The sequence below is a fragment of the Scatophagus argus genome, chromosome 23 (genome assembly GCF_020382885.2).
Source record: "Scatophagus argus isolate fScaArg1 chromosome 23, fScaArg1.pri, whole genome shotgun sequence".
Taxonomy (NCBI): domain Eukaryota; kingdom Metazoa; phylum Chordata; class Actinopteri; family Scatophagidae; genus Scatophagus; species Scatophagus argus.
Window position 1 is genome coordinate 5366421 of NC_058515.1, and position 20156 is coordinate 5386576.

At 41.6% G+C, this 20156-nt stretch overlaps 3 protein-coding genes across 6 annotated transcripts in view; 1 reads left to right on the forward strand and 2 right to left on the reverse strand.

The window, feature by feature from the left end:
- Window positions 1-57: 57 nt before the first annotated feature.
- syt4 (synaptotagmin IV) lies at window positions 58-13493 on the reverse strand. Of its 2 annotated transcripts, none has more exons than XM_046380327.1 (5): window positions 13331-13493; window positions 4560-5179; window positions 4112-4435; window positions 1012-1132; window positions 58-527 (listed from the first exon to the last, which is right to left on the reverse strand). In XM_046380327.1, coding segments are annotated over exons 1-5 (1386 nt in total). In that variant the 5' UTR covers window positions 13332-13493; the 3' UTR covers window positions 58-207. The 2 variants fall into 2 exon arrangements, with proteins under 2 accessions (XP_046236283.1, XP_046236282.1); XM_046380326.1 differs by lacking the exon at window positions 13331-13493 and adding an exon at window positions 7159-7494.
- On the forward strand, window positions 10615-13886 carry LOC124054387 (carbohydrate sulfotransferase 12-like). The gene is made up of 6 exons (XM_046380329.1): window positions 10615-10904; window positions 11257-11364; window positions 11656-11828; window positions 12182-12325; window positions 12475-12782; window positions 13370-13886. The coding sequence occupies exons 2-6, from the start codon at window positions 11262-11264 to the stop codon at window positions 13608-13610; spliced, it is 969 nt and encodes a 322-aa protein (XP_046236285.1). The 5' UTR covers window positions 10615-10904; window positions 11257-11261; the 3' UTR covers window positions 13611-13886.
- A 2452-nt stretch (window positions 13887-16338) lies between these two features.
- The window catches only part of sema4f (sema domain, immunoglobulin domain (Ig), transmembrane domain (TM) and short cytoplasmic domain, (semaphorin) 4F), a 46708-nt gene continuing 42890 nt past the window's right edge, over window positions 16339-20156 (reverse strand). For all 3 annotated transcript variants that reach the window (XM_046380325.1, XM_046380324.1, XM_046380323.1), the window contains 10 exons: window positions 19977-20096; window positions 19669-19823; window positions 19392-19573; window positions 19060-19201; window positions 18728-18941; window positions 18503-18612; window positions 18265-18416; window positions 17790-17845; window positions 17456-17646; window positions 16339-17109 (listed from right to left, as the gene is read on the reverse strand). In XM_046380325.1, coding sequence (XP_046236281.1) covers window positions 16387-17109; window positions 17456-17646; window positions 17790-17845; window positions 18265-18416; window positions 18503-18612; window positions 18728-18941; window positions 19060-19201; window positions 19392-19573; window positions 19669-19823; window positions 19977-20096 — 2045 coding nt within the window. In that variant the 3' untranslated portion in view covers window positions 16339-16386. The remainder of the gene's footprint in view (window positions 17110-17455; window positions 17647-17789; window positions 17846-18264; window positions 18417-18502; window positions 18613-18727; window positions 18942-19059; window positions 19202-19391; window positions 19574-19668; window positions 19824-19976; window positions 20097-20156) is intronic.

Here is a 20156-nt window from a genome sequence, read left to right on the forward strand (position 1 = left end):
GATTGAATGAATGACGACATCACTTTAAATGACCCCCCCCCCGGTCCCTCCCACAACATTAAAGTCCCGGTCCCTTTGTTTCCCACCCATCCTCACTGAAAGTCCAATGAGTACTGGCTAGCAAGATGTTAATGCCAACTATCCTAATGCCATCCCTTTTGTTGTTGGACCAGATCGGATATGGACGACAGAATCCACCAACGACTTCTACTCCTCAGACATAGCGTGCCACTTGGCAATCTGGCGACGCGGGTGGTCGCAGATCTCCCTCCAATGCTCGCCAGGGGTGCCCACCGCTGATGTACCCAGCACCAGGCGCCCGAGGATGGTGTTGGGACAGCGTGAGTTGCCTGCGTCTGAGTCCATCAGCAGCAGCTCCACACTGGTGTCCCTCAGACCCTCGTCAGAGGGCAGATCAAAGACAAACAGCTCGTTGAAGACCGGGTTGGGGGAACACTTCTTCACATGGGTCTTTTTCTTGCACACGCGCTTCTTGCCGTGGTACATGTTCACCTTGACATACGGATCTAAAAATGAGGAGTGACAAGAGCAGAGGAACAAAGTGAGGACAGAAAGAAAAAGAAGCCATGGTAAATACCCATCCCTGCTACCCATCCCACCCTGCTTGCAGAGTGGCACATTATTCCTAAGTCAGATCAATATGGCAATCAATAGAGCGGAAATGATGGATGTTAGCGATGAGGACAAAAGAGGCTGGCTGTGTAAACACTGTGCAAGTGTGTGTGTGCGTGTGTGTGTGTGTGAGTGCTTGTCACTAAAGTGCTCTCTATCACATCCTGATCAGATTACTTTCCTGCGGTAGCGGTGTCATTATTGCAACTATCACAGAATCCAAAGTAGTTGGAGCTACGTGGCAGGAAGAGCAAAATGATTTCTAGTCTTATCTGTGTATGGTTATGTGAAGGAAGTTCACACACAGATGCTTTTGTGTTGATCTGTGTAAGCAGTGATGCTCTGCGTCATGAAAGGTTCAGCTGAAAGTACATGTACCTGTAGGTCCATTGTTTTCGGTCTTGGGCAGGTTGCGAGCTTTGAGGACGACCACAGTCAGAGTGTTGGTGGTGGACTGGTAACACAGAGAGAGCAATAACTCGCCTCGGCCTGAGGACTTCTGTGGACAGAAAGTGGAGGGGTGAATGGGTGAGAGGTGAAAAAAGAGGTGATGCAAAAAGAAATGGCAGGTGTGAAAGGCAACAGAAGAGACATGTTTATCAGCTTCCAAACCAGACATGAACACGCTGGTTAAAGCAGCAGACCACATTAGCCAAAGCAATTTATTTCTCACTTTTACAGTGACCCTCCCATTGATCCTGACTCTCTTTATCGCCACAGAGGCAAAGATCTCTGTCCTAATATTCAATTCATAATACGTTAATGTATTTATGAGTAAGGCATTGCTCATACAAATGTATACATCAAATTTTAATCTGTAAAAACAGAATGCATACATATGTATTCAGTAATAGATAATAGGGTGTGGTAATTGGCAAATTTATGCAATAATAAACAACCCAACAATGTTATGGTGATCCCTGCTTGTACTGTAAATGGTGTCAGCGCTGACTTTTAAATGGCTGTCAACTAAATCATCATCACCTGTTTACAGGGTGTTTTCTCACATCGGAACGAGCACAAACACATAATGGAGAAGCTCCCTAATCTGCTCTGTATTAGTGCCTCCACTGTGTTACTGCTCTGCAATCTGTGGTACGCATACACATCCACGTCTGTGTCCACACCCAAGAGAGTTGATGCCTCTGAAGCTGCGATCACACCTAACAGGATGTCATGCCTCAGCTCATAGTTGCCATGGCAATGAGAAGTAGCACTCAGACAATTTGTACCCCTGACCTGATGGTTAGGTCTCCAAAAATACAAATGTGAATGTGCTGCTGATTTGTTTTTCTACCATTCCTATGGGGATAAGAATAAGTGGTTATATAAAAATGATATTCTACTCTAATTGTTTTTGTCATTTACCAAAAGGGGCGATGGCTGCGCCGCTTGTGACAAGCCGTATCGATTGCATGAACTACTGCGTGCTCGTGCATGCACGCACACACACATGCCTCCACAAAACCGTGCAGACAAAGAGAGCCACCACCCTGTTAGCAAAGGGCTGCTTCTAATCAGGGGGAACAGCGCAGATGACTCTTATTGAGAGAATTCAGCCAAAAATCATTTTTAAAACAAGTCCCATGGCATGTCACACACATAACCAGATGGCTTTCACCAGCCGACACCAAATTCAGCGAGAAAATGAAGAAAATCACACTGCAAAGCAATATCATGGATTCTACACCTAAATTTTGATTGATTGCTCAAAAAAGCGTTCAGAATAGACAGAATAGGCTCCTCCTTATAGTAGAGGTTTATGAGATTTGTCTCTCTTGGGATCCCAATGAGAAATGGAACTGAAAAAATATGGCTAGTTTAAAGTGCAGAGAGCCAGCAGAATATTATCCTCTTGATGATACAAATAAAGAGGGAGCTCAGCTGAGAGCGAACAATCCTTTTATATTTCTCAGAATCTGAGTTGCATTTCCCAGCACTTCTCTGGAGTACAATATCGTATCAGAGATCTTTGAAGATATTACAGATAGCTCACATTCCTCCTGGGAAGGTAGAAATGTGCGCAAACATATCCGCTCCCTCCTGGTTGGCACAGAGCTTCCATTATAGCAGAGTACAATATTAGCCCACAAATCTATAATTATATTGATGTCATCTCAGATTCCACCTGCAAATGGACAAATGCTCATGTGCAGCCAAACTATTTAGTAGCAATCATGTGAGCTGCGATATACTAGACCACAGAGCCCAGATAAGGATAAAGATATCATCTTCCACTCCATCCTTTAAATTCAAGAATATAACGTGGTCTACTCTGCTGCCATCATCCAACTTTATCCCAATGCACTTACAGGAAATACATACCAAATAGTCATAGATATTTTCTGTCACAGTACTACACCATGGTGTATCAGCCTAGATATCAATAACTGGTGCTGATATGACAGTACACAACAAAAAAGGAAAAAAATACTCTTGTGGAAATGAGCTCCAGCACATCTGTAGTCCTCGCAGTTGCCAGGAACAGCAAGTATGGAGCAGAAGTCTATTGACCACCAGCCCACAGATCCATAATGATATGGTGTGGGTGTCACTGCATCCATGCAATACACAACTGTGAATGTAACAATATCCATATGGTAGCCCTGTCCCTGAACTGCCTTCTTTAACACTCTGATACCGTTTGGATCCTAACCTTCACTAAATTAAAGACATATTAACCATAATCAACAATAATTCAGATTATAAGCCTTGCAAGGTATTTTGAGTGAAAACATGTCATAGCATAAAAATGCTAGGTGTTAAATGAATTGATCACATAAATCACACATTTTTAGGATTTTATACAATAATAAACTGAAGAACAAACAAATACATAAAACTGACAGAACAAAAAAAAGCAACAACTAAGGTTTTCACATATCCAAACTCACAGCAGTCCATTTAGGAACCACACCAGACAGTCAGTATCAGTTTTCAAATCTATAATCATGCAACAGATCTTATCTCAGTCTCCCCACAGGGAGACATACAATCCCATGCCTTCTCCATTCACTTTATATAACATTACTTAGAACTACCTAAAACCTCCATTCAAAATGCAGATTAAGTCATTAAAGCAACGCTTGAAGTAGTAGCAGTATTTTAAGTCAGTTTTCAGCAATTTGCATTTCAGTGAGTTAGTGATAGGTCTATGATTGAATTATTATCAAATTTTAATGAGAAAAGGGATTTCAGCATGATTATGCCTTAATTTATCTACTGAGTAATACTGTAGATAATAGAGGAAGCACTTTGTTTCAGTGCTTTTAGGGATGATGCAAGCACAAGTGTTACAATGAGGGAAATGATGAGTCATCATTGGAGCAGTTTTAGAATTTGGAGTGGTTTCGTGGCGAGTTTTAGTGTTAAAATAATATGTGTCATAAATCTAATGCTAATGATCTCCCTCAACGGAAACTTTTAACTGATAACAAAAAACAAATAAATAAAGGGTTTAAACTGTTTCATATCTTACCTTGACATTTCTTTTGATGATCTCTCGACTCATAAGGACACGCCCCTCTGATAAGTCGATCCCAGACAAGGGTACGAGGGTCTCTCCAATGACCTCATCACGGGAGAACCTATCAAAGCTGAGTACCATGAAGTGAAGGGCCAACTCCGACACTCGGGCAAGCGGGATCCCGTAGAAGCTGAAGGTCTCATCAAAGGCGGGGTCCAGAGTCTTCCTCAGGACTCTGGTCTTGACCCGGTGCTTTTTCTCTGGCAACAGGGTCAGCTTGATGTAAGGGTCAGAGGTCAGGGATTGCTCATCAGTTGGGGTCAGGCCATGGGCTTCCTGGATCAAAAAATCAAATAAATTAGTCAGTCAAGACTGTCTGAAACCATTTTTATTCAAGTTTCTGCCAAAAGGCTGATTGTAAAGACACACACCTAAACACCAGGCTAAACACATACAGTACCTTGATATGGACGATGAACGCCTTCCTCTCTGGTTGGTACTCCAGGGAGAAGTGGAGGGTCCCTAGCCCGCCCTCCTTCTCCTCTCCATGGGACTTGTCCACAGCCGGGGTGGGTGCCTGGCTGGAGAGGGTGCTGGATGGTGAGGGGAGGTCACGATGGTCCATCACTCCAGGTTGGGTGAACCCTGCATGAGGAGATGGTAGCTCCAGGTCTGGGGAGCTCCTCACCTTCTGGTGGTGGTGATGAAATGGTTTGGTGGTGAAGTTGCCATTCAGGTCCCGTTTCTCCAAATCCAGATGCAAAGTCGGCCTGGAATCGTTTGGACTTGATGCCAGTTTCCCGGTACTGGTTGAGCTCATTAGCGACGTAGTGTGGCAGTTTCCATTAACATCAGTTTTATTGGTGTCATTGGCTGTCGTGGTGGCAGGTGCAGCAAACTTCTTCTTGCCGCTGAGGCTCTCTGGGTAGATGTCAACCCCTTTGAGCATGTGCACAAACTTGTAGGGGGGTGTCTTCTGGGATTTCGTGTTTTTACGCTGGCAACAGATCCACGCAAAGGCTGACACAGTGAAGACAAGGCCAAAGACACTCACCACAGCAACACCCACTGGCACTGCCACTGGAGGACAGAATGACAGAATGGAGAAAATAACTTTAATTGAAAATGTCTGACTACACATCACACCAAACACTTGGGAACAATCCCATATACCTCAACAGATTTTGCTTTTACACGAGGCAACTGAATCCATTTTGTGTGTCTGACTGACGCAGGCTGCAGCCTTGAGTCAGAGAGAGAGATGAAAACAAGGCAATCTGTTCAACCCTGATGAAGTCCCATCCGCACTGTCTTCATATTCCAAACATGGCTTCAGCAAATCAACAGGAAACAGTTGGTGAATGTAATGAACTACTGAGAAAACTACATAACGTCATTATGGGAACGGTCGATTTCTTGATGGCAGATTTATAATTGTGGTTAAACTCAGAAGCATAGCATAGAAAGGTAACAAAACCTTGCTAAAAGCACAAAGGGAGAAAAATGTACTTGGTTTTTCTGTTGTCTGGTATAATAACAATCATTGTGATGACAATGTCAGTAGATGTTAAGTACACCTCCAGTATAAACAGGTTAGGGAAGATTTTTTAACGACTAGACTTTAAACAGGAAACATAAGGATCATTCTGGTCAATACAGGGAACAAACACAAGCTTATATAACACAGCACAACAGATTCTCATAGATTGCATTACTTTTCTTTGTGCTTACCATCTTATCCCTCCCCACTGTCAAAACAGGCTGGCTTACCCTGACATTACATTTGAAAGAAGGGCATAATAGTTCACAGAGGGGGAAGATTTGATCATATGAGAACCCATTTTAATCATGTTTCAACAGTAGCAGTACATTAAGGACCTAATTTCTTTCAATGTTACTTTTGTTTCCTGTGGTATCACTAGAGCCCCAATATGAAGGCATATTACAGGGATATTTGCACTGAATTCTTCCACTCATTGTTTCGTGATATTAAACTGTGACTTAAGAGCCATCACCCCGCTTTCACATGCAGTCTGAGTTAATAGGTCTGGTTCAATGGAGGAAACAAAAACCATTTCCTGCTGTTAAGAGGGCAGCCCAGTGGAAAAGCACTCAGGTTAACACCCATACAGACAGACACACACACACACACACACACACAGAGAGAGAGAGAGAGATCATGTACTTTTCCTGTCAATCTTTTTCATCTGGTCAAATCTACAGTAGTTTATAGGCTTCCAGTGTCTGATCATGTATGCCTGTGGATAATTGGTAGTTCCTGTGGTATTATTTTAGAAGTTCTTATCCCTATACATTATAATTTTAAGTGTGCACACTGTAAGTTCGGAGGTTTTTGGCATACCATCCATGTAAAATGTAGTACTAATCTGATAGGACTGTCTCTCATTCAGACTTCTCCGTGAGAGGGCAATGAGGTAGTAAACAAGTTCGGTTCAATTTTAGACCACAGCACTTGAGCATACCGTTTTCCAGCTATTATTTGCATAAATTTTTCAGCTCAACGCCATGGGCGGACTGATTTACAAGACAACAACAACAGACAGATGGATATGGCAACGGGAGGGCGTTGAGGAGCCGCTGAACCGAGAGGACATTAAGAAAACAAACAGGTGCTTTCCAGGCTTCACCTGTGCAATCGTAACACCCACTCTATCCCAAATTATGACGAATTTATATATATACCACCTCCTCCCTTCTGGTTAGTTTTCCTGATAATTAGTTGTCGCCCTTAAGCTAGCAACAAAATGGAGGCTGAAAGTCTCCCCAAACACGTTGAGTTATGGTGTAATAGGGTTGGTAGTCAGTATATAAGACAACGTTATTCACTTTTACTTCTGTATTCATGCACATAGCTGTACTGGGTATCAATTTTTAAAACAAGAAGCCAAAGTTCAGAGCATAAAATTAAAAAAAAAAACAAATTAACTATTGGCAGCGCGAATAGATGTGTCACGTCTAATGAATAGGTGTGATTAAAAACAGCCGGATACATTCACACCTGTTTCCTTCATAACTGAATAAGGAGAGTTTGGACTCACCGAGCTGAGCTCCTTCTTCCACCATTGGCGCCATTGTCTCTGTCCGAGGTGCTGAAACCGTCCCGTCTGCTCTCACACCGAGCTCTCCTTCTATACGGCGGACTCGCTCTCCTGATGTCGAAGTGCAGTTTATCTCCACGATACGTCGGCTTTGATTATCTTTAATAATGCAGGGGTTTTTGTAGGGCTTCAATAATTGAAGAAGCAGCCTTGTTTTCCCAGAGAGAAGGATGGAAGGATGCTCTGTCCTCGCCCTGCTGCTGTTACTCTGATGCGTGAGTGTGTCTCAGAGGCGGCAACACCCCGTTTCTTCCACCACCCCCTTTCTCTCTCTGTACTTGTTCTCTCTCTCTCTCTCTCTCTCTCTCTCTCTCTCACCCTCTGTTCACCAACTCCCCCCCGCCCCTCCCTACCGGTAACGGTGAGCTCATCAGTGCTGACGCAGTGGTGACGAAGGCTGGCTGTGAAATCAGGACCCCCGGTGTAGCAGCACAACAGGACTGCCAATTTCTCTGATTGATTGTGAATGAACGGTCTTAGCCTGTATCCATCTCCTCCACTGTGTGTGTATATACAGTATATCTACATTTGTGTGTGTGTGTGTATTCCTATTCCTGTAGTTGTGGGGATAAAAATGTGATCATACAGTCACATTGCGAGGACCGCCTTACTTATGGGGACAAAATGCGAGTCCCCATAACGTAAATCAAATATTAGGGTGAAGACTTGCTTTAAGGTTAGGCTGAGGTTAGTTAAGGCAAGGGTTGGGATTAGACAAGTAATGTTCGTCCAGGAAATTAATACAAGTACAAGTATATAATGTCACAAGTCTCTCTCTCTCTCTCTCTCTGTGTGTGTGTGTGTGTGTGTGTGTGTGTGTGTGCATCCTTTTCCTACATAGGATGTAGTCCTATCCTTTATTAAAGTAAGAGGTCATTTATCTGATAGGTTTGTATGCAGTGATGGTTTCATCTGATAGAGACCGGAAGTAATTAGAATAATAGGCCAGTCTACTGTGACCACAGTGTATTTAATATATTATGTGTCTTTCAGAGTACATTTTATTATAAGCCTTTCTAAGAAACTTGTAATCACCAGTAATTAGACTTACAGGTCAGTGAAGAACAACCCTCTGCTGTATACAAACTGTGTTGTATGTGCACATACATATACCCACCAAGGATCTATCAAGTTGGCAGGCTGACGTCATGGGGGCACTGCATACTACATTACACTGCTAAGTGTGATTAAACTACTGAAGCATATAAATAATATCATAGTTAAGAAGAGGTGAGAGAAGAGAGCTAAAGCTTTTCATAGCTTTTAATGAATGGTGGATGGATGGAACAGTGTGAGATAGTGTGCATGCAAAGTGTTTGTAATTCACTAACCATTCCTAAGGACAAGAAGCAGAAAAGAAAAAAAAATGGAAAAATAAGAGTTTTGTACCATTTAAGTTGTGTAAGGGTCAACAACATGAAGACTTTTTTATTGGTTTTGAATCATTTTGCCCAAAGAAGCTAGGCTGGATTTTCTTTATTGTATCACCATTCAGCGTATGTGATGTGTAATATAAATTTGACTGTAATGTCTAACTGTAATCAATTGACCAATACAAAAAACGCATAAATGAATAATTTGAATATGGCAACATTCACAAGACAATGTGTTCTGCATTGCCAATAGGCTTACATTTCTTATTATCAAATACTGACCCCTAGTGTTCATAGTCAAGAATGCATGTTACAAACAAAAAACAATACTGAATCCATTAGGTGTCATAATATTAATATTAGCTAAGATGCTTTCAAATAGCTTCTCCATCAGGAGCCAGAGTTTTTTGACATCAGTTCATGTTCTATATCTGAGCAGCTCCTACACACCAAACTAAAGACTCTTTGCTAACATTTGTCCTCCTTTAACCCATTTTTTCCAGGTGTTTTTACAGTAACTTGGTGACTTAGACTATTGGAGTCATTTGTTGACTTTAGCTGCCTCATATAAACCACATCCCCTTAGGGTTGGCTCACTATTGACAAGAATGTGGCAACATGATATCTAGAATTCCGGAAACTAAGCAGCGTATTGTTTCATTGGGCTGTGTTTTTTGCATTTCCATCACTGATATGTGCTTACTTCTACTTCTCAAATAAAGTTGTTACATTGGAGGGGAAGAGTCAGTAGACTGAAGATAAAAACACTGCGGTCTAGTGCTAGCCACTGGCATGAATCTTTGCAAGTAAATGATTAATTAAGAGTTGATACTGTGTTTAATACACTATTACAAAACATAATATTGCAGTACTTGAGTGTATGGATAGTTCTTTTAGCTGGACCTTTAGTGCTGGTAAATGAATATGGTTGCATTGCAGTCTTCATATATTTGAGAAAGTCATTCCAAAATCACCATTTTACTCTGAGACAACAGAGAGATGAGCAAGTGACCACTGAAGAAAGGATTCCAGCTAATCTCAATTCATCTCATTCACTAGAAAATGTGAGATTATAACGAGCAAAAAATAATTTAAAGAGTTTTAATAAGATGTTTTATGCATCAACTCATCTGAGTTTAGGGCTTGAGGTGTCTAAAATTTGACGACCCTATCATTACCTATCATGAATCCTACAGTTCCTGCCAGGAAATCTACTGCACTGCAGACTAGAAATGCGAAACAGACAAGGATTTCAGCTTGCTGTCCTGTGCCTGCTGTCCCCATATTCTCCCGTGTCCCTCTGCTGGGAGCAGCAGTGACATTTGTCTTTATTTTTCTGGTTGTACAGTAGATGTATTGTTCTGTGTTAACATTCCATCTAGAGGTAGGATGAAGAATGCATTTTCAATTAGCTGTCTTCTCCCTGGAAATTTTTATATAAGTACAGAAAAGATTAAACAATAATACAAATTTAAGAATATAACAGATTTCAAGTCATAACATTGCAACACCAACAACAGGAAAAATCTGTTGTTAGGGGTTAGGGAGAGTGAAATCCTTTTTAATACCTGCTATATTATTAACTGTCCTGTTTAATTATTAGTTAAAAAAAACAATACAATCTTATTGGTTGGAACATTCCATTCATTCATGCATAGCAGTAACTTCACTAATACAGTGATTGCTATGCGACAGCAGAACTAAACTACTACTACTACTTCAGATAAAGAAACTACAAATATATTAGCAAGCTAAAAAGAATCCCATAAAGACCTCATGAAGTCATGCAGAATATATGAAAAGTGAAGTCACTTTAAGTAGCAAAAATTGTTCATTGTATTTATTTATTTATTTATTGTTAATTCTGACTTTGCAAGTGTCTTTTGTCTTTAAATAGGTCAGCTTTTAGATTAGATTAGATTCAACTTTATTGTCATTACACATGCACAAGCACAATGCAACGAAACGCAGATTTAATGTTCCTGACTTCCTCACATAGAATCACTCTTCAGTTACAAATTTGTCAGGTCATGACTTAAGTCTGACTGGGTGTGACCAAATTGTACAGTTTGAATGAGGATGATGTAGGGTCAATATTAGCTGCTGCAGCTCTCTGCTAATACTAATACTCATATTTGTTTTGTCTTAGGCCTTAGTTTGAGTTTCCCTGGCTTTCTTTAAAGTCCTTGCAGTGCACCTGCGACGTTAAGGTCTTAGTAGGTTGCAAACAGTCTCCAAGAGTGTTTCTGTGAGGTACCGATCAGCGTTTTTAATCAGAGAATCGAATCGTCTGTCAGAGGACTTTGCGGCAAGGTGGGTGGGATGATTGCACAGCTATTGTTCAGGAGTATCAAAATAATACTTGTTTCTGTAGTAACAGATTTTGTTTCATTTATTTAGCTATTTGCATTAATTGCAGAAACACTAAAACAAATGCATACAACTTCAGCTTTAATACGACTGTGGAATCAATCATACTCAGTCACAGTATTACTAAACATCTGGCCTGCATATCTTTAGTTACTGTTATGTACAATAAATAATTAAGAAAATATAAAAAGCGGGTTAATAGCTTTTAATTTTAGTTACTCAAATGTCCTTAAAATTTTGTATATCTGCTGTTCTTTTGTTCTTGCTGCTTCATTAACACACTGTGTATGTCCAGCTGGCATGGCAGCATACAGAAAATTCCAGCAGCTCCTTGGATTTGTTGGATTCATGTTTCTCATCCTGTTGTTCTTTTACCACTGGGACACGTCACAAGAAAAGAGAGGTACAGTATGTGTCTATGTGTCTATGTGTGTGTGTGTGTGTGTGTGTATGAATCTCTGTCACTGCTCCTGTTGTGCATCCTGAGAACAGGTGAGATTTGTTTGTTTTGTTTTGTTTTGTTTTTGAGTTTGTTTTTTGTTGGGGGGGGGCTTTTGGACTGAACATTCACAATCAATCAATCATTAATTAAGGCTTTGAAAAAGAAAAAACTTCTCACCTCCCCATTACAAAAGCCACCCTGAAGCAATATTGACACCATGACAGTTACAGTATGTCATCACGTTCACCACAGAGAAGATCCATCAGCTGCAGGAACTGAGGAAGAAGCTGCTGAGAGAAATGTGTGATGGTGACAAAGAGGCGTTTTCTGAGGGGAAGCGCGGGTTTGAAGACATGAGTAACGGCGAGCTGGGTAACCTCGTTGTGGACGACAATCGTGGCGTCATCTACTGTTTTATTCCAAAGGTGATATAGACATCAACAGACACAAGTGGACACACAGTACTCTCTCTCCCAACTGTTTCAGAACATAAACTTGAATTAGCAAAGCTAATACATTCAACTAAGACTTTCAGCAAGCAGCAAACATTGTATCTGTTAGTTTTCATTATCTAATAATTATCATTTTTTACAGGAAAAATCTCTCTGGTCATGATGTCTTTTTTCTTGTTCTTGTGTTCAGATCAAACATGAAGTGAATTTTATGCATGGCCTAACATTTGTTTAGCATCAGCGTGACAGTTTTGTTATTGTGAGCATGTTAGCATTTAGCTGCCTCATCACGGAAAACTCTAGCCTAGACTTGTTCTTATCAACAGGTGGCATGTACGAACTGGAAGAGGGTTATGTTTTCCCTGAAAAAGGGCGAGCCATATGAGGACCCCATGTCCATATCTGGTGATTTGGTCCACATCCCCAATGAGCTCACTTTCCTGAACAGCTTTCCAAGAACGGAGATTAAGGTCAGTTCCTACAATTATCAGAAATCTTTTAAAGTTATATATACCATATATGGGACATGTAAGACTTAGTCTCACTAGTAGTCAATTCAATCAGAGCAGGGTTAGTGTGACAGGGGGTTGATATGTCTGTACATATTGGTTGACCACAGGTGAAGCTGAAGCACTACACCAAGTTCCTGTTTGTCCGGGACCCGTTTGTCCGTCTCATCTCCGCCTATCGAGACAAGTTCCAGCGGCCCAGGCAGTACTTCTATTATTACTTCGGCCGGGACATATTGCAACTGTATGCTAACCAGCCCAACCCACCACAGTCAGTGGACGAAGCCTATTCATCTGGTCTGCGCCCCTCATTTTACAACTTCATACAATACCTGATAGACCCTCAGACGGAAAAGAGGGGGCCCTTCGAACCACACTGGAGGCAGATGTACCGCCTATGCCACCCCTGCCTCATACAGTAAGCCCATTTATACCAACTGCTCTCTAAACTGTAAATGTCCTATCGGTTTGTAGGGTTCACTGACCTGAGGAGGAATTACCGTTTTACAAATACACAGAAATGGTTGTTGTTGTTTTTTTTTCACACTGATTCTAATATATTTACACACTCAATATCTTTAACCAACAAGTAAATTAAAATTCAAAGGGAGTGAGGCAACAGATTTCAGCAGCAGAATTATACTTGACACAGAGATGTAATCACAAATTACAAAGAGTTTTTCTCCGCATCTTCCTTTCCTAATAGTATTTTAAAGGTTTTTTCAAGTGATTTAGATGTTTTCATAAAGTTCAGAGTTCGTGAGAGTTGTTTTTGTTTGTTTGTTTGTTTGTTTGTTTGTTTTAGTACCTAGAAAGAGTCAAGCTCCAGACAAATACTGACTTCCAATAATGCAACTAGACTGTACTTCTCATGATAAACAGATCTTGATGTGTAAAATTGTTGGAATGCTTTAACATCCACGAATTACCAGTGAATTCAAAGTAAAAAAAATAAAAAATACTCACTTAACCTGTAGTTTGACACTGGTTTGTTTTACTTCTCAGATACGACTTTGTTGGCCATCAGGAGACTCTTCAAGATGATGCTGAACACCTACTGAGGATGTTAAGACTGGAGGACGACATTAAGTTCCCTCCTTCCTATGAAAACATGACTTCCACTGAATCTGTGTTGAACTGGTTCAAAATGGTGCCCCTAGAGGAGAGGAGGAAGCTGTACAAGCTCTATGAGGGGGACTTCAGGCTCTTTGGCTACCGAAAACCTGCCGAATTGCTTGACGGTTGAGATGAAGACATGATGGACAACATCACTCTTCCCAGACAAACGCAGAAAAATAGGAGCTCTGGTCTATAATTCCTAGTAATGAAGTCTAAAGTCAAAATTATTATGAAACATACAAATGAAAGCTGTTGTAATGATAATGTAAAAACAGAGGAATGTAAAAAATATTGGCTATAGTCTCAGTGAGATAACAATGTTTCTGTGTTAATAAAAAAGGATAAATTGTTCAAAGTAATAAAATCATGACATTAAAAATATTTGTTGTTTAGTGATCCGACATTGAGCTGAGCAGAGGGTCTATGATAGGAATCGATAGTGTTTATAAAAGAATACCAATTCCATTTAGGAGAGCTGTGTGGGGTGTACAGGTAGCGATTCCTACCATGCTGCCACATCATCAGTGCAGGGGTCCATGTGGCGTCCTCTCCTGTTTGGGTGTAGGCTGTCACGCGTAATAAGGATAGGCCTCACCCAAAGCAGGCTGACAACAAATTTTTATTGCAGGAGATCACTACAAGTCTTTCAGCCAGATGTGGAGGGAAAACCACTAGGGGCATCTCTTGATTCCTTTGCTATGAGAGAGGGAGGGGACTGAGATGATCTTCTATGTCAAAACTAGACAGAATTAGTTTGGGTTAAAAATGTAATGCTTGTACATTATTTCGCTGCTTCTTTTCATTTTCCAGTTTAAGATATGATAGATGTTCAGATCTCAAAAGAGTGTGCTGCTATCTCTACAGGTCTCTAGCAAAGTAAATTTCCTCAGTGCAGTTTTATAAATAAGAGATCATGCCTTTTACCCGTAATCACTCAAGTGTCCTTAAAATTCCATTAATCCCCTACACTTTTATTGTTTATAGTTCATTGATGCACTGTGCAACTCCAGCTGCTGCAGCAGCATGAAGAAGTATCCAGCTGTTCCTTTTATTTATAGGATCCATTTTTCTCATCGTGTTGTCCTTTTACCACTGGGACATGTCACAAGAGAAGAGAGAGAGATACAATATGTGTCTATACAAACATGTGTGTATTTGAATTTCCTACTGTTCCTGTTGCGCATCCTGGTTTGGAACGGATTTAAATTGTGTAAATAATGATTTGTTTGTATTTCACAAGCATATTTCTGCCGCATATGAAATAGTTTGGGAACTTCTGAAAGGATTAGTAAATAATGGATCTGTTACCTCACCCCCGATTGCTTTTGGATTTCAGGCTTACGCTCATTTCTTCAGCTGAGTGGAGCTTTCAAAAAGACAAATGTTCGGCCTTCAGGTTTCACCTTGCTTGTTGCCTCCATAAGAGAAAAGCTGCCCGAAAGAACATTATAATTTTATGCAGTCACAAGACATAGGTTCTTATTCTTCTTATCACAGCTGAGATGATCTATCGGCTGCAGACTGGGAATCAGTTTACAGCTGCTAAAAGAATTGTGTCTGACAAATTCATATATAAAAAAGGGACTTATTTCAGCATCAGAATTAAACTTAAAATGGTTTATTGCGATTGATTTGTGATTCTCTGTTGTATAAATAAAACTGATCTCAGGAAGGGCAACAAAGAAGGAATCCTTGCCCTTTGAAGGAAAGACATGCAATAGCTGTCATGTGTAGAGAAGAGAAAATCACAATATAAAACACACACACATAATTTACTCACAGGTGTGATCCATTTCTGGGAAGGTGAAAGAATCACACTTCATCTCCATTAAAACTGTCTCACATCCAGATTTTCAGCAGACACTATGGCAACAGTGACTCCAGGTTAACAGCAACTTTTTTTTTAGGCTTTATTACAAAACGACATGACAAAACAGTACACTTTTATATTGAAATCCAAACTCACAAAAGGTGACAGTAGTTTTTGTGTCTGACAAGGTCCATTCTGTGAGGCTGAAATAAAGTCCACATCCTTTCGTAAATCACTTGTGACTTGTGTGACTTGTGTCTGAGTGACTGTGGATACGAACAGTGACAGATCTGGGCAGTTGTCACTTACTGACATTTGCTGTGCGTTTTGAGCTTTCCACACTGACACAGATCTGATAGGTGACCTTCAAACCTACAGTATCATCCTCTTGACCTCTGCAGCAGTGTAGGCAGGGACAGCCCCATCATGATCACTGCAACCCATCTGAGGGCAGAAGCTTTTCACACTGACATAATGGTTCTAGTTTCTGACAGGACCAATGCAGTCTTACTGGACAGTCTATGGCTCAGCAGTCCTTTGGTGCCTTTGGACCCATCAAGGGGTGGGATTTGAGTGGTGTGTCAGAGAGAGAAATAAAACAAAATGAGAGAGACAGCGAACAGTGCTGAGAGATTCAAAGTGCACTTTTTTCTTTTGCAGTGCCGTCAGGAGAAGAGGATGCGACAACAGAAGTTTAAGAGAAAGAAAATATGGCTTTTCAGTGTCTACACATGTAGACATTTCATCTTTCAATCTTTTTAACATTTACATTGCGTGATATCACGCTCAGCTCCATGTTGACAGCCAAGCTCAGACTGCTTGTATTTACATTTTATATTTACATCTGACACTTCTATTTTGTTGTGGTTATCATCCTGAATGACTCACAACACTTGTTTTCTGCCTCGCAGGTCTTCCTCTCACATGCTTAGACATAAACTCATATATTTCTCATACATTTCTGGAGTCTCTCTTCATGCCACAGCTCCCATTTAAAGGCATTTGGCAGTAGCCATTTTGCATTTCTCCATGTAGTTCAGTTTTCCTGGAGGACACAAAACGGTGCAGTCGACAGTATATTTACATCACCTTTTCATATTGAACTTTCTTCACATTGAGCCAGCGGTGCGTTTGCTTTAAAAATAGGAAAGTTGGCCAGTTCCTCCTCTAGTCCTTTAATCCCTTCCCCTACCCCATCGCCCAGGCCCTCATCCACATCGTCCACCTCACCCGAATCCTTCTCAAACCCCTTGGGTCTCCCCGTTTCCCTGTCCCCCATCCTTCCATCCAGCATGTCTGCAGCTAAAATTTCAGAAGGGAACTTCAGCCCACTGCTACTTGTGTTGCTGTTGGAATACAAGGAATTCCCATGGCCATTGCTGGGGTTGCTGTGGATCAGGGTGCCACTGAAGCTGTTCCCATGGTGAGCACCATTACCCTGGTTGCTGAGGAGTGTTGTAGATGTGGTTGTGGTCGTCGTCCCGTTACGTTTTTCTGTCAATCTGAATCCCTCGGACAGCAGGCTGGCACTGCTAGGGGACTGTGGAGTGGCTGAGGAGCCCAGCAAGTTCCTCCCCTTTTCTGACGACAGCGAATTATCTGGCAGATGGTGGCCTGGGCGGCCAATGCGACGGGTCACAAAGTAGAGGAAAAGTATTCCACACACTAAACCCCCACAAAACAAAAAGATGTAAATAGCCAGGACCTGACGCCCTCCTGTCAAGGCCACTGCTCCTCCAGCACTGGGGTCCTCTAGTGTCAGATGATAGGCTGCTCTGCGGCACGGGGTGGGGTCTCTGATACCTGGTCCCACCTCCTGGAGTAAAGAGACATGACAGAGAAAAAGAAGAAAGAGTTCATCTTGTTCTACCTTGTCTGCTGAGTGAAAATTTAGGTATAATTCAACACAAGCAACATTACTACATAACGTTACTGAAAGTTGATAACACTAATTAAAAACTTTTTGGGGAAACATATTGTAGTCAGTGGTCAGAGTTTCCAAGTGTCTTAAAGTCTGCATATCAGTCATTTGCTGGTACGATATTGGTAACTAACATGCCAGATGCCATTTGTTATTACTTCACATTAGCAGGAACACGTGGAACGGATCTAGATTTGCCCCTGTTGGCTGCTGTACGTTTTGATATGTTTTGTCTCTGTACCTGGCATGTGCAGATGTATTTTCCCAGGTTGTCCTTTGTGACAGTCACCCCCAAGTCAGAGTAGTGCTGCTTGGTGTGCCGGTGGGGAGGATACTCCCAGCTACAGGGCCTGGGAGACAGCTGGATGCATGGCAACAGGAGGCGCACACCCGGAGTAACCCGCAGCTCCCTGATGGACGGGTTGCAACGCCCTGGAGGAGACAACAAGCAGAGAAACCAAGAGAGTTGAAACAGATATCAGTATATAGAAACAACAGACAAGGAAGAATATTATCAGTATTATTTACATTGTTGATGATCTCCAAATTAAAGTACAGAAATGAAATACACTTACCCTCTCCTATGCCACATTTCTTCAAGGCTTCATCTATTATATCACCGGGACCAGGACTAAGAACACACACAAAAAGGAGTCACACTTTTGCCACTTTGAGGAGAAACAGAGATCTTTAGCTACTCATCTACTCATCTCATCATCAAAAGATGAGAAGAAAGAAGTGGTTTATCAACAGAAAAGAAATCAGTTCCAGTTCTGATAATGGATAAACGTAAGACTTACGTGTTGACTTATTATTTTTTATGACATTATCTTTTTTTTAGCATTAATTTGCGTGTTTTACATTTTGTTAGCAGAAGAAAAAAAATCATAGGTTGTAATTAACAACTGACTTGTTAAATGTGAATTTAATACAGATGAGTTTCCCTGTGTTTCTAACTAAATTGTTTATATATTGCTATACTTTAATGTTTTAACCCCAAAAACAAGTGTGAGTGTGAAGATATTCTTGTGATATTCTTGTAGTACTCACTCTACTTTTGAGGGCCTGCAGGCTTTTTCATCTGTGTTCCACATACAGCCAAGGCCTCTGGCTCTGGCACAAACCTCGCAGCTGGTATACAGATCGCAACCTTCAGCGTGGACACGAGCCAGAGACAAAGGGCTGCCCACCAGAGCCCCACCCTGAACACACAGGGAAAAATTGAGCAATACATGAATGTCTGCATGTTTGGGAAGTATGTGTGTAGATAAATGTGCAAATGCTCTACCTGGTACAATAATATATTGTTGACAGGCTCCTGTGAGGTGAACAGAGGAATCTCCTGCAGTAAGGTGGCATTCTGGCCCACTACCGCCACCCGGTGGAGCTCCCCACGGTCTGCAAGGTACACAAGCACACTTGGTGAACAATAAACCTTATCTTTTAAGTTCCTCTCTTGGAATATTCTGTCCTCCTGTCCTTTCTTATTATCCCTGCCTCCTACTCCCCTGACCTGTTCCAAGATGGAAAACTGCTCCTCTCCGCTCCTCTCCACTGCCTGTCTGCGTTACAGCCAGCTTGGTGTATGTGATTCCCTTCCGGACCAGCAGGGGCGCTGCAGTGACGCTATTCTCCATCAGCGGGTGGTCCCTCACAAATGTCAACACCTTGTCGGGAAGTTTTAGGGAGGACTCAAACCCTTTAGCCTTCAAATCATTGTTCAAACACTAAAGGTGTGAAGGGAAGGAGCACAAAAGCCATATATATGAATATAGATATAATATAATGAAAGGCATTGTATAATGTAGAGGTGCAGATGAGTTATGTTGTTGTACAGTTTTGTACCTGGCCAGGTCTTGGTGTGGGGACAGGTTCAGGGTTGATCCAGTTCTCACAGGTCTTCTTTAGCTCTTTAAAGGGACCATCCATCGCTTTGTTGATGTCAGACAGACTGAAAACACACACTGCTGATAACTCTTCATGCTCCCTAAGAAAAAACAGAGGTTGACATTAAGCCACAATGTTGCTAATTTCGGGGGGAAACATTTATATTAAGGGTTCAACATCAAAAGAATGGTTTGGTCTTTTTGGAAATAAGCGCTACAGGATATCTTGTACTTCGACATGTTTTGAGTGAGAGGAACTCTGTTTTTCCTTTTGGTTGTTCATTAGCTTACCACTGGGAGGTGAACAGTCCATAGAAATGTGTACTGCTGGGGTCGTGTGGTGTGTGTTGTGTGGTGAAAACATCTGTCAAGATGTTATAGCGTCGACCACTGGGTTTGTCCTCGCACGCCAGCTCAGCCTTGAGGAAGGTGGTCCAACGCCGCTGCAGAGTCTTCATCCCTCCCACATCAGACTGAAGAGACGGGGAGGAAGACAAGCCAGCAGTTAGTTTATACTAGTCGATGAATTGGTCAGCCAGTCAATCATTCAGTCAAGACGTTGGGTTACCTTGCAGACTCGTGCTACCCTGGGCACTTTGACTTTGGTGTAGAGGTCATACTCTTTGGCCACCTCAGTGAAGAAGAAGTAGATCTTGTCATCATCTCCTGTCGGGTTGTTGTCTGCAGACTGCTCTATGAAGGCTGAGCTCACGAACTCTGGGTCTGAGAAAGAAACACATACACAAAATTTGACTTGTTCATGTGGGAAAATATGATCAAGGTCATTTCAAGTGAAAGTTTGTTTGCATTGGAGTTTCTGTGCATAACGACAGATGTGAATATGTGGGTTTACAAGCGTGCATGTATGTGTCTCACCGCTCAGCCAGTTGATGGATTGTTCAGTTCGGATACGCTCCTGCTCAGGGCCCGTTGCCCGGGAGATGTCAAACAGAGTTCCCAGGAAGTTACTGGTGGCTGCTGTGTACAGGTTACCCCCTAGACACAAGAGAGTTTTCTTGAAATAATGCACAGTGAAACACAAAATGCCCCCCAATA

Bases quoted from the DNA above. Each gene is read 5' to 3' on its own strand.
- LOC124054387 (XM_046380329.1), top strand. From the start codon at position 11,262: ATGGCAGCATACAGAAAATTCCAGCAGCTCCTTGGATTTGTTGGATTC. The intron at 11,829-12,181 runs GTGATATAGACA...TCTTATCAACAG, and splicing joins TCTACTGTTTTATTCCAAAG to GTGGCATGTACGAACTGGAA. The intron at 12,783-13,369 runs GTAAGCCCATTT...TTTACTTCTCAG, and splicing joins TGCCACCCCTGCCTCATACA to ATACGACTTTGTTGGCCATC.
- syt4 (XM_046380326.1), bottom strand. From the start codon at position 7,192: ATGGCGCCAATGGTGGAAGAAGGAGCTCAGCTCG. The intron at 5,180-7,158 runs GTGAGTCCAAAC...TCTGTCCTCCAG, and splicing joins GGAAGAAGGAGCTCAGCTCG to TGGCAGTGCCAGTGGGTGTT. The intron at 1,133-4,111 runs GTAAGATATGAA...TTCTGTCCACAG, and splicing joins TCATCAAAAGAAATGTCAAG to AAGTCCTCAGGCCGAGGCGA.